This window comes from Phocoena phocoena, chromosome 5, assembly GCF_963924675.1.
Source record: "Phocoena phocoena chromosome 5, mPhoPho1.1, whole genome shotgun sequence".
Lineage (NCBI taxonomy): Eukaryota > Metazoa > Chordata > Mammalia > Artiodactyla > Phocoenidae > Phocoena > Phocoena phocoena.
Window position 1 is genome coordinate 13,359,680 of NC_089223.1, and position 13,259 is coordinate 13,372,938.

The 13,259-nt window shown below is 36.3% G+C and overlaps 1 protein-coding gene across 8 annotated transcripts in view; it reads left to right on the forward strand.

Moving 5' to 3' along the window:
* The window catches only part of PDLIM5 (PDZ and LIM domain 5), a 214,358-nt gene extending 207,015 nt beyond the window's left edge, over positions 1 to 7,343 (forward strand). For 7 of the 8 annotated variants that reach the window (XM_065878297.1, XM_065878295.1, XM_065878300.1 and 4 more), the window contains 4 exons: positions 79 to 259; positions 2,890 to 3,010; positions 5,464 to 5,579; positions 7,006 to 7,095. In XM_065878297.1, coding sequence (XP_065734369.1) covers positions 79 to 259; positions 2,890 to 3,010; positions 5,464 to 5,579; positions 7,006 to 7,095 — 508 coding nt within the window. Of the gene's footprint in view, positions 1 to 78; positions 260 to 2,889; positions 3,011 to 5,463; positions 5,580 to 7,005 lie in introns of all 8 variants that reach the window. The other variant, XM_065878302.1, reaches the window with a different exon arrangement.
* Positions 7,344 to 13,259: the final 5,916 nt, after the last annotated feature.

Below are 13,259 nucleotides of genomic sequence, written 5' to 3' on the forward strand. Positions count from 1 at the left end.
ATTGCGTACAAGAGGTCCTCTTCAGGCTAACTAGAAACCTTTATTCCTAAGCCAACTTGATCTCTTTTGTTTTGGCAGGGGACCATTCCTAGTGGCACTGGGGAAATCTTGGCACCCAGAAGAATTTAACTGTGCTCACTGCAAAAATACGATGGCCTACATTGGATTCGTAGAGGAGCAGGGAGCCCTGTATTGTGAGCTCTGCTATGAGAGATTCTTTGCACCTGTATGTGGTCGATGCCAGAGGAAGATCCTTGGAGTAAGTATTGGAAACCTTTTCACTCCGAGTGAGTTTTCAAGCAGAACAATTTTTTGATATGAAACCCTTCTGTCATTTTTGCTCTCTATTTTCTTCTTGCTTGATCCCCTCTCTGCTTTCATCACTATTTATTTTTGCAAAACAAAACTAAATAGACCTCTGTAGAAGTCTATCAGACTCATGGGGTTAAGTTGTCTTTGGTTTTGTCTTACTAAGTGCTGGCTTGTCTGGTGAAAGTCTAGCCACTGTGGGGAAAAAATAATTTACTGTGGGTGTGCTACCTCAGCAGGACCCTGTTTGCTCAGGAGTGAAGAGGTCGCACAGGACCACACACATCTGAGTTCTCAGAATTGACACCTTTACTGTTTTAAATTAAATTCCATCGCTTTTATAAGAGCAGCACTTCCCCATCTGTCAGGGTTCAAGCTCAGGGCACAGATCTCATGAAATATATAAAACATGAGGCTTATAAATGATATATTTTTCTTGAATGCATATAATGTTTAAAAATATAACCTCAGTTTTATGAGGTATACACGTGATAGAAAAATAATCAAGCCACACCTTTTTTTTTTTAAACAAAAAGGGAGTAATTTAGGATTCAGATACATAATAAATAATGATGAATTAATGAATTTCCTACTCTGGAATACCCAATTTGCAGTTGTGAAGTAAGGGTAAGGCATTTCCTATGGGTGACCAGGAGTTGAAATTTTACTTTAGAAGCAGCCAAGGTACCTGGACTCATATGAAACTCATGCAAAATTTGGAAATTACATTGCTGAGTTCTAATATTCTCAATATGAAAATACAATAATGAAACTGTAATTCATACCAATTGAGAGAAAAGCTAGTATGAATTACCGAGTAGCCTTAATTTTAGAATACATCTTTAAATGGGTCTAAAACTTTGAAGACACTTTAAAATTATAAATATACTACTGGAATATTCCTATATTCTTAATTTGTACAATGTATGAAGAGGACAAGAGGAGAGTGATTCAGGCTGTACCTTTTCGAATGACAAATAATTAATAAGTAGAATACATTAATACTCTTTTAGTGTATAAATGTATTCCATGAGTTCTAGAATGATTAATAAAGTTAAGTAAGAGTCTTAGCACCAAATGAGTTTCTAGGAAATGGAAATCTTAAACTCATTGCTTCAGACATGGGCCAGAACTTCACTAAAGGGACAGATTTTCTGGACTGTGTTTTAGTTGTTTGATAACCTGTTAAAGAAGGGATAGTAATCTGTCTCAAGGATAGAGAGTTGAGTAGATACTAGAGGCCTTGGGAAATGATTTGGTTGAATGTCCACTTGTACATGTTCATGGTGATCTCTTTGGATATAAATAACTTCCATTTCTTCCCATAGCCCTTCAGTAGTGAAATGTGGCATTTTCTATGGCCGATAACTTATCTATATCATCTTCTTTTTTTGTTGTCTTTTATTTTGACAATATTTATTATTAGAAAAGAAAATATTTCACTCTACAACAATTAGAAAATACAAAACATATAAAGAATAAAATTAAAATGATCTATATATTTACCAGTCCCAGAGAGTTCCTCTTAAGCTTAGGATGTGTTTTCTTCCAGTTTGCTCCTTATGAGTAATTCGTTTACAAAATTGTAACCATACTTTATGTATAGCATCCTCCTTTTTGTGATAAATGTTGTGGAAAGAGTAAATTCCTATAATGTTAACTATTCTTCAAAAATAATTTTTTTTTTTTGCGGTACACAGGCCTCTCACTGCTGTGGCCTCTCCCGTTGCGGAGCACAGGCTCTGGACGTGCAGGCTCAGTGGCCATGGCTCATGGGCCCATGTGGGATCTTCCCGGACCGGGACACGAACCCATGTCCCCTGCATCGGCAGGCGGACTCTCAACCACTGTGCCACCAGGGAAGCCCCAAAAATGATTTTTAATGACTCCATCTAGTTCTGTCAATTCAAAGAAACAATTCCTTGCAAATCCAACTCCCCAGAACTTCTTTTACTAATTAAAATCTGGCCCAGGTCTTTGATTCTTGGTATATGTAACCATAGGACTATTGTTGACTAGAATCCATGCTTTATGATTCAAATTTTAGACACTCATATGAATGTGTGCTTAGTACAGCCATAGCTGATTTCCAAGATCCTAACCATGTGTTAAACATGATTGGGTTGCACTGATTAAGTTGTTGCTTCCATCGTGTGACACAGTATAGGCTTGTTTTAGTTTTTAAGTGTTTTGCCATTCCTCCATGACATTTTCAAGATAATACTGTGAAATCTTTACAAGTTAATGTTTCCTGACACCCTTTCAGGGAAAGCAGAATGTAGGGTAGCAAACATTTATGAAATGCTTACTTGGATTCACCACGTTTATAATGTTTAAATAACACTACTCATTCTTTAAGTAAGTTTATAGATGTGTATTTGTGAAAATGCATATTTTATATGATGCATCAGCTTAGATGATTTGTGAGTCTGTCCTTAAATATCTCTAGTTCATTAGATGAAAAGCTTAGGCAAAGACAAAGCATGTATGTCTCCTTTGGGTCAGTCTAAAAGGACTGTATTGGTACAGCTAGTAGAATAATCATCACCTTTCTTTACGTCCATTTCCTTTCTATAACAGGAAGTCATCAATGCTTTGAAACAAACTTGGCATGTTTCCTGTTTTGTGTGTGTGGCCTGTGGGAAACCCATTCGTAATAATGTCTTTCACTTGGAGGACGGCGAGCCCTACTGTGAGACCGGTAAGATCCTAAAGCCAGGAGTTTCTTAAGTTTTGAATGAAGACAAAACATTGTCCCTTATAGTGCTATAAAGCCGAAAGGAAATATTGGGCAAAATAGTTTTGCTGGATGTTCTAGGAGCGCTTAATGTTACTTTAAATACATAGCAAAAAAAATATGTAAGATTTGTATGTGACTTGGTCAAAACATATTCCCAGCTTCATTGAGAGAAATGACCATGTAAGCAATTTAGAAAACTATTATTCTTGAATCCCGAATAACTTCTGGACATAAATCCTACCAAATCGTGTAGCTTAAAGCCACCCCTTACGCTCCACTAGTGAACTTTTAGTGGTTATAAAAATGAGAAATATTCAACTTTTGAATATACTAGTGACATGCTCTTGAAGACCACTGCTTTGACAACAAATTGGAAATCCTTTGTTACTTTCACTGAATGGGAGGGTAATTGTGGTTTGGACTGCTCCCTTGGTTAAGATTATTTTTTTTAAAACAGGCTCTAAAGACCAGTCTACGACATTTGTCCTATTACCTAAACTGTGAACACTTCCTTTTCCTTCCCAAAGACTATAAGTGGGCTTTCTTAGCACTTATTTATTGATATTATGCTTACTTAGATATTACTACTCCACACACGTTTCAAAGAATAAAATATTTTTCCTTTTTTATGCCTCCACTCAGTACCCCTGCATTGCCACTCTGGGATTTTATTGTTGTGCTGCCTTGCAATTCAAAGGGTGGCGCTGGACAAAGGGAATAGTCCATAGTAGTCAAGTTAAAGAAGCAGTCAGCTTCTAATTTGAGGCTGGTCAACATGACTTGACCCTTCTTTGCCCAATCTAATTAGTAAATTCTAACAGTTCTACCCCCAGTGGATATGGAATTCATTCATTTCTCTCACCTCCACTGTCCCCACGAACTCCAGTTCACCCTCACTCTTTGCCTGGGCATTATAATTGCCAGCCAAAGTGGTTTATCTTCTTCCCCCCACCCTCAGATAGCCACGGTAATACTTGTGTGAAGGTGAATCAGCTTGTGCTTGACACCCCTATGGCTCCACTAGAGTAAAAACTATACTCCTCCCTAGGTCCAGCTTTGCCAACCTCATCTCCTCCACCTGATTTTCTGTCCCTGGATTCTAGCCATACCTGGCCCCTTGGTTGTTTCTGAACCTGCTGGATACTTCCGGCCTCAGGGCTTTTGTACTCGCTATTTCTTCTGACTGGAATGTCCTTCCCCAGCTCTTCTGAGGTGATTTCTGCCCCCCTTTTTTTCAAGTCACAGCACAACTGTTTTCTCCTCAGGGAAGCCTTTCCTAACCCTCCTCTAGAGTGTAGTGTTATACACCTCCCCCAACTATTCTCACATCACTCTTTCCTTTCCCTTATGGTCTTTGTCACAATCTGAAGTTGTTTATTATCATTTATTTTTAAAATATAATAAATGATGACGTCCTGCTCCCAATGAGACTGTAAGCCCCATGAGGTGAACAACCCCGTCTGTCTTCTCCCCTGTGCCCCCAACCGGTGCCTAGAACAGCGCCTGGCGCACAGTGGGGCTCTGTGGGTGTGTGTTGAACAGCTGGCACTGAGGAGTATTGAGGATGGCTGGAAAGGTGACTCACGCCGCGGGTGGTAGCCTACTTTCTCCTCCAGCCCAGGTGGGATTGGAAGTGTCCTAAGTCACAGAGTGAACCATGAGTGAACACACATAGTAAGAGCAGCTGCAGAAAAGAAAAGAAAATTGCCAGGAAGCTCTAATTTAGTGATAATACAGAGGCATCTTGTCAAAGCTACTTTCTTCAGAAGGAAGATATTGATATTTTATGACTCTAATCTGTGTCAAGTAAGAGGTGTTCTCTGGCTAAGGATTTTCAGCATGAAGTCATAAAATGGAAAAGAAAATACAGCAAAAGAAACAGTGGCTAATATTGTTGTGATACAGTCCAGCCAGAAACTCAGTCACAGCATTTCTTCATGGAGGTTTCCTGTGACTTGTTTTTCTTCCTTACCAAGTCAGATGTGCTATGAAATTTGCTAATATCAGGTATTTCTTCTTCATTTATGTTCACTAGTCTTATTGTTACTAGTTGCTGGAAGTTCTCTTATATTTTATTGAAACAATTATGGCTATTGATAACTTATCAGAGAACAATGTTCTTCTTCATGCATATTTGGGCATTTAAGAAGTTGGACAGAACTGAGGAGTATTATATGGAAAAATATAATAGAGGATGTTAAGTTGCATATATAACGTTTACCAGGGGTAACCTGAAATATACTACGCGTGTATCTCAAGCCAAATTTTATGCCATCTGAAAATTTTCCAGTTACTAGTAGCTTTATCTTCATCATCTCATTTAATTCCCATTTTGTTGCTTTTTTCTAAAACCTATCATTCTAAAGCTTTGTCATGTTTAAATTGTGTCTACCCCTACCCCTGCCCCAATACAGATTATTATGCCCTCTTTGGCACTATATGCCATGGATGTGAGTTTCCCATAGAAGCTGGTGACATGTTCCTGGAAGCTCTGGCCTACACCTGGCACGACACTTGCTTTGTATGCTCAGTAAGTAAACTCTTGTTTCCGAATTGAAGGAGCACAGTATGGCTGGTTCTAGCCTAAGCACTAAATTGAAATAACAGTTTTTATATCTTTCAGTGCTTCAAACCTAGAAATATTTTTACAGTGATTTTGAAAATTGTTTATTAAAATTTTCGGTACTTTTTGAAATTGTTTGGCAATTTCAAATAGACTATGATGTTTACCCCTTTAGAGAAAATCCTATTTTTGATACATTTTTGTTTATAAGAAGAAGCTATATATTTCTTAAAATAAGAGCCTTTTACTTTTTTTAAACTATGTTTTATTGGAGTGCTTTTAGTAATTTATGAAAACATAGGTACTTCTTAAAATAGAAGTAAACTGTTATAAAAATCTATTACTGACTTAACACTGGAAGTAAACTGTACGTTGATCCATTTCCTTCCTTAGTAATAGTCTATGAATGTTCTTTTCTTTTTGAGACTATAATAAACTTGTAGTAGTATATTTACCTCTTTCATTTGATATTTTATTATTTTGGGCTTTATTTTTAATGATGAGTATTGATTCAGAGATTAACGTGAACCTAAGATATATATTTTTTAAATTTAGAAGTAAATATCTAATAAAGTATTCTGTTCAGATGTTTGTTTTTTTTTAATTATATTTAATATTTCTAATAGTTTTTAATACCCATTGTAGGAGGGGGAAAAGGCTTGTTAATTGAAGTCAAATAATTTCCTCAAACATTACCATTGAACTCTGTCTTGTTTACCTCATCCATCTCTTAGACTTCACAAAATCTATAAAAAGCCACAACTGTTAGCAGATTTGCTGCCTCCTATTCTCTGGTAGATCTGCTCAGGAGCATTAAAATTAACAAAGACAGTAGGAAAAATAAGACATAAGTGCGAATAGTTAACTGACGACATAACTTCCAGCAGCCAGATGTTGACTAGGGTTTTCATTTTAAGAAACAAAGAAATGAATTAAAAATAACTCAGGTATTCTGTGACTGTATATTTAGGGGCTTGGGAATGGGTGGCAAAGCAACTGTGCTGGGTTTTTTGGCTTGTTTCTCTGAATGCTTTGTTTCTCCACAACAAGAGACAGATTTAAAACATTGACCAGAATCTGAGAAGAGAAATTATATTTAATGTGACGTATTTATGTGTTAATTTTTTCACTAGGGCCAAGTAGTCATTCCCAACAGAGAAAAATAATGATCAGTGAGTTTAAATAAATTAGAATGCATTCCAGGAAAAAGTCATTCTTCATTGCTTTTGAAAGATTCCATGGAATATAATAGTAATCGTGAAATGCTAGGGGGTCTAACACAACCAACTAAAGTGCTTTGTCATGTTATCCATTGGGTAAAAAAATCATTTTCCCCTTGTTAGGCGTACTTGATAAAATAATGATATTCTCTCAAATAATGCTTCTTTTTCAGGTATGTTGTGAAAGTTTGGAAGGTCAGACCTTTTTCTCCAAGAAGGACAAGCCACTTTGCAAGAAACATGCTCACTCCGTGAATATTTGAAAGTCAACAGCGCAGGGGAAGAGAAGAAATTTGAAGAGAAAGAGGAGAATTTAAATCACCGATTAATTTTTAGATTTAATATTTATATGGAGTTTTGAAAAATAATAGTGGCCCTGAAGGGATAAATTCCAAGCTTTGAAAACCAAGTCTATGAGGAAATATCTGGCTTCATAAAGTAAAGAGACAGTTTGGCGTTTATTATTACTTTTTTTCCTGCATTTTCTGCCCATAAAATAACTTTTATAAAAGCCAGTTTCCTGGTTGACTATTAAATTCATCTTAGAATAAATCAGTGAAGAATTAAATTTTAGAATAAAAACCTTCAACCTCTATGCTGAAATAATTATACCTTCTTTCCTTACTAGGTAGCTTTGAGTAAATCTATAAAAGGCAATAAAAATACCTTACACTTAATTAATAAGTGAAACATGGTGTTTTTTTAAAAAAAAATAGTGTTTATCTTTAAAACACTAAAACAGAATTTTATCAATAGTAGGTGTCAGGGTTTTTTAAACCGTATACTTTTTTTTTTGTCTTTACAGTTGATCATTCCAGTAGGAAAGGCCAATGAGATTTTGATCAAAATGTGTCATGCCCAAAAGAGATGTTATATTTTTCTCTGATCCCCTCCACCCCAGAAAAGCTACCATATAGCTTATAAACTTTAAATTTTTGCCTTTTATTAAAATATGACCATTTCTACTCATTGTGTATGTTTCACCACCTGTATTAGTCAAACTATTTTTTTTCCCTTCCCCATGCTGAGGTAAAGAGCTTGTTGAATAACTTTGGACTCTGAAAGTTTTCTCTGTCTTTAAAGAGAATAAAGAGAAAAGAATGCTGTTGGGAATTATGGTAAATCAGAGGCTTAGATCAGAAAAATTTTTTTAATTCCCCCTTTTTGGACAATGAATCAATTAGATCAGTTTCAGAGTTATACTACTGACTGATGAAGGTTTGAAATTTCTCTTTGCGGAATAATTTTTTTTCTTTAGTTCTACATTGGAAAAATAAAAGATTGGCTTGGGGATGTGATAAAAATTTAATTTTTTTTTCTTTTGGTAGTTCTTTCTCAGTAATAAATGAACCACTTCCAAATGTAATCATGAAGTTTGGAATTCACAGAGGTTTGATAGTATAGAGAGGAACGTGATTAATTATTCAGACCAGCCTTTCTTTGGTTTTTTCATTTTAGGGAAAAAATTATGTAGATACCACAGGAAGACAGAGAAGCAATTGTGGTAAAATTGTGGATCCTACTGATATTTGAGAGAAGAGATTATGGCATTTGATAGTTGTTTTTTTTTTCTTTGTTACCAAAATGGACAAAAGCCCATGATCACATTGAGTTATCATTTAAGTTTCTTCGGGGAAGGGTGCTTTTATAGTTGAGACTGAGCCCCAAGCCCTGCCTGTCCCATCAGTCGCTTGCGACTTCACTTCCATTGTGTGCATGTTTGTTAGAGAAGGGGGTTTTAGGCTATAATATTTGTTTAACCTCCCTAAGAACTTTTCAAGGTATCTGTCCTGAAAGCTGCTAATTATCGTCTAGCAGACTTAACGTGCAGATAATAATTAACTGGGGATAAAAGAATGAGAAGGGTGACACAAAGCGGCAAACTAAATGGTTCACCAATAGCAACCCCAAACTACCTCCTCACCCTGCATCTGTAGGGAGGCAGGAAGTTTTTTGTTGTTTGTTTTCTAAAAGCTGGAACTGAATTGTGCATTATTTCCCATTGCTGCTGAAACCACCTGTAGAAGACATGCCGGCTGTGTGCATTGTCACGTTATCTTAGTGTCAGTCCTTTGCTTTACACAACATAAAGTAAGTTGGTGGTTTTGTTTTGGTGTGGTAGAGATTTGTTGTTGTTGTTGTTATTTAGTTTTGCCTTTACAGACTATATGCCAAGATAGTATTTGATAAGTCAGTGGCATTGGAATGGCATTTGGGTATTTCCTTCAAAGAATTTTATTTGACCTGGATTTCTTGTAAAGTTATCTTACATTAAGCACTTCGTTTTTATTACACTTCTCTTTCTGCATATTATTCATGGAGCATAATGTTGCATTTCTCTAAATTTTATCCCTAAAAGGATAACGTCGCTTCCTAACTTAACATTTTGTCTTTGTGCTTTGTCCTTCTCTTCTGTGGCAAAGCCTTCTTCTGTCTGTTCCTAAAACAGTTAATCCTGTGAAATAAGTATTGCTTATAACCCAGAAGAACCTCTGTATTTTACAGTGGGGAATGCCATATTTAATACACCAGCATTAATCCTTTCATAACTGGCACTTTATCTTCTGGTGAGCTCCCTGAATATTTATTTTTCTGATTATAAATATTCCATGTCAGTAGCAATTCTTTAATTATTACCTCTTTATTGTAGAGCATTACTTTTAGTCTCTCTAGATGTATATTTTGGAATGTTGTGCTTAGGGTAATACAGATTAAGATCACAGTACATGACTCTAAAGCATCCCCTGCTTGAATTCCCCAGTTTCCAGAGATGTTAGCGATCGGTTCAGATGTACAGCATTTTACAGGGACGGAATGTTGCTCACTGAAGCAGCAGCCTAAAAATAATGCCCTCTGTATATGCTTGTAACATTCATATTTCCTGTTGATTCAGATTACAGTTAGAGCCTAAAACTAAAACCTGATCATTTGGTCACTGTATGAAGACAAGTAGAAATAAGAGTTTAATCTTCAAAATAATTAGTTCAGCGTTATGTTTAAAAATGATCTATAACAAAGAGGCATTCGTGGTACCGTTTTCAAGGACCGCTTTTATAGAAAACAATTCCTCTTCCCTGTTCAAGTGTGAATCTAGAGTTATATTAACATTTTTGTGATATTTGGAGTTTAGTCATTCCTACTGAAAGAAGCTTTTCAGACATAAGGGAAGGGAAAACACACTGAATAATTTTACACAAATTTAATGTGGCTTCATTTTGTCCCCCATCACCCCTCAAATGTTTTAAGGTTTTGGATTTTCAATGTGTCATTTGCCTTATGTGTTCATCTCCATCTTCTGTTTCTTTACATTTTTCAATTTGTATATGTCTGTGCTATTTTGCTTTTGGATACGTTTTCTAATTAAAAACCACATGAGAAATATAATCAGTATAGTAATACCTTCATGTGCAGGTATGAAGTGATGTAGACAGGCTTTCCTGGTTTTTCTTTTTGGGTGGCAAGTGGTTTCCATTAAGTCATGGGAAAAAAAAATCATGTTCACAGGATAGGCTGAGATGTGATAATTCTCAGGAGAGTTCCTCTTTCATGGTATTTGCCTATCAAAATGTCCCAGAAACAATATGTTTGGAAATACTGTCACTTTTATTGTATTTTAATCCATATTTATGCTCTGCATGTGGTATGTGCACAGTAAATGGTTGTGAATAGATAAGCTCCAGTTGTCTTTCTTTTAAAAATACTTATTGCTGCAATCATTGATTGGAGTAACCTGTCCTATCAAGCATTATATTGTATCGTATATCACATTCAAACAACATCAGTTGTCATCTACATTTTCATGTCTTTCATTGGCCAGGGTACGCTGCTTCATTTTTAACTCATTCTGATCTCATTAGCTAACCCTTCTGTAACTAGGTAGGCTCACCTATTCCTTGTCTGTTCATTGCTTTCAGATTTTTTTCCAACTGTGTAAATTTGAGAGGAATGTTTCTGTTGCAGGCTGTATATTGGAATAAAAGACAAATTCAAGTGTATTTGCTCGCAGTATATGAAACTCCAGAAGCCGAACTTATAAGAACATCACGTCTGCATCTGACATTTTAATAGCTGCTGTTTGGTTTCTATCAATCACGTCATTGCACATTAAAATGCACCGACAAAATAAGAGATCTGTCATTCCTTCTTTAAGAAACAGTAATCCAGTACCAGATTTATAGGCTTAAGACTCAACAGTGTGTGTTCACAATAAGTCCCCATTCAGTGCCCAAACCAGAACAAGCCTCCCTGTCATTCAATGTTTTCTGGCCAAAATGTCCCCCATGTAAGATTATCAAAGGTTTTCTTACAGAACTACCTATAAAATCTTTTTTGCCAGCAAAAGCTTAATTTAGGTTGGCGGTTTCCGTTTCTGAGTCCTCTCAGACAAGATCTTGGTTATATCAGAAACACACAGGACCTGAGGTATTATTAGCAGGCCTGGTGTTAATTAGGGAGAATTACCAGAAATAGTGTGCTGCGTGGGAATTTATACAGAATCACACTTGACTGATGGCAGAATAGGAGTTGCTGAGAGCAGCTCCTACTCGTAACCACTAATTAATAAGGTGCCAGAATTCCACAGAGGAGGTTTCATCCCCATTGTGGGAGCCACCCACGGAAAGTGCTTCCTTTGCAGTATTTAAAATTTTAAAGAGGAAAGGGGCTAGGACGCATGGCTACCCAACAGAAATCTCAGACTGATACGGTTTTGTGTTGTATTTATGAATGAGAGCATTTAACTCAGGAAACACCAAGTCCAGAAGTTTGTGAAAGAATCCCTTTCCCTCCAAAAGTCAAAGAGGCCTGTCTGTTTATCATACTAAGCAGATATGGATAGTATTTGGTGGCAAGTGTCCGATCCCCTCAACTGTCAATGTTATGAAGAATAGATTGTCTGTGGTATTATATTACTGAACTTTTACTCTTTAGTCCATGATTTAGAAGCTGACTGAGTAGGTAGCAAGATTGCATCAGTGATTAATAGGAAGGGTGTGGCTTCCACACCTTAAACACAGAGCTGGGGAAAAGCAAGGTGTGTTTAGTGATTGGCACTCATGGCCAAACACTGGAGGAGCCCTATTAAGTGAAAGTTTGCCAAGAAAGAATTTTTTTTCCTGTGTCTGTAACTGTGTTAATCATATACAAGAATGCTTGGAACCATTGCTTAGTGTAAAAGAAGAAAACATTTCCATGTGAGAAAAGCACTGATCACTGACCTCAGGGGAAAAAATAAAACAATTGAGAATTCACAGAGTATAATTTGTCAATTTCTCTTGAGCTCCCAAGGAAAATGACTTCTGTGCTAGCTCCATGAATTGATTGACGTGGTCTCTAATGCATCCATTTTCCAAAGGGCAACGTTTCTGTTTAATAATTGGGTTCCAAATTACTTTTTCACCTTCATGTTCTAAATTGTCACATTTGCTAAGTTCAAATACACTTTTTAAAATTTTTTTCCTTTCCTTTTCCCTTTTTTTCTTTTGCTTGTAAAGCACACACAGCTGGTACTATTCTATGCACTTACTCAATGTTTGTTTGTTTAAGGTATTTTATTAGTAGTCTGTAGTATTCTTTAGAGATGTCTTTTGATTTTTTTTTTCCCCTAGTGTATCACTGATATGCCAAACTGTTCCCTTGGTAAGTAGGAAAGTAAACTGAAGTCCAGTGACTTCTACCAATATTAATTTTTGCATAAATAATAGTTTTTGCTTAGGTAACCTCCTATCGGTATCATCTGAACCTGGAAATTTTCTCTACCCTGTTTACTTGAGAACATTGGCAATCCCAAGCCTCCTTAGTTGAATGAAATGAAGAGCAGAAGAATCCATGGTGCTTTTCAAGTATGAAATTTGAAATATAAGTTAAAGTAATTATGGCTTTATCAACTGAAACCATTTATTCTGCTCTGTTTATTATGGTACTGCTTACTAATTTTTCTGGTACTATTATAAATACTTCCAATAAAAATGAACTTAATAAGCAAGATGAGAGGCACTGAAGTGAACCCAGTACTAATGCCTGAAAAGATACAAATCAACGATGTGAATCTATTATAGTTTTCTTATGCCTGAATCAGGGAGTTGTAGATGATCTTTAACAATATATCAACATAATATAGATGTTCAGAGTATAAATTAGAGCTTGCAAGGGAAATGTGTTTGATTAGTCCTGGTGGGTCAGCCTGAGTCCCATCAGGAGTCAGATATTACACAATAACTTAACAGGAGAAGTTTAGTGCAAAGAATTACTAAGCTATGATAGGAACATAAGTATGAAAATACAAAGAGAACTCTAAGGGGTAACCTTGGGCTGAGAGAGAGGACCAAGGAAGGCCAGCTTTAGAAGGAGGCCCCCTTCCCATGGCTGGAGGTCAGACCTTGTTGAAGCAAGTGTGGTTGCAGCTCACAATGACACAGAAGTTCTCTGG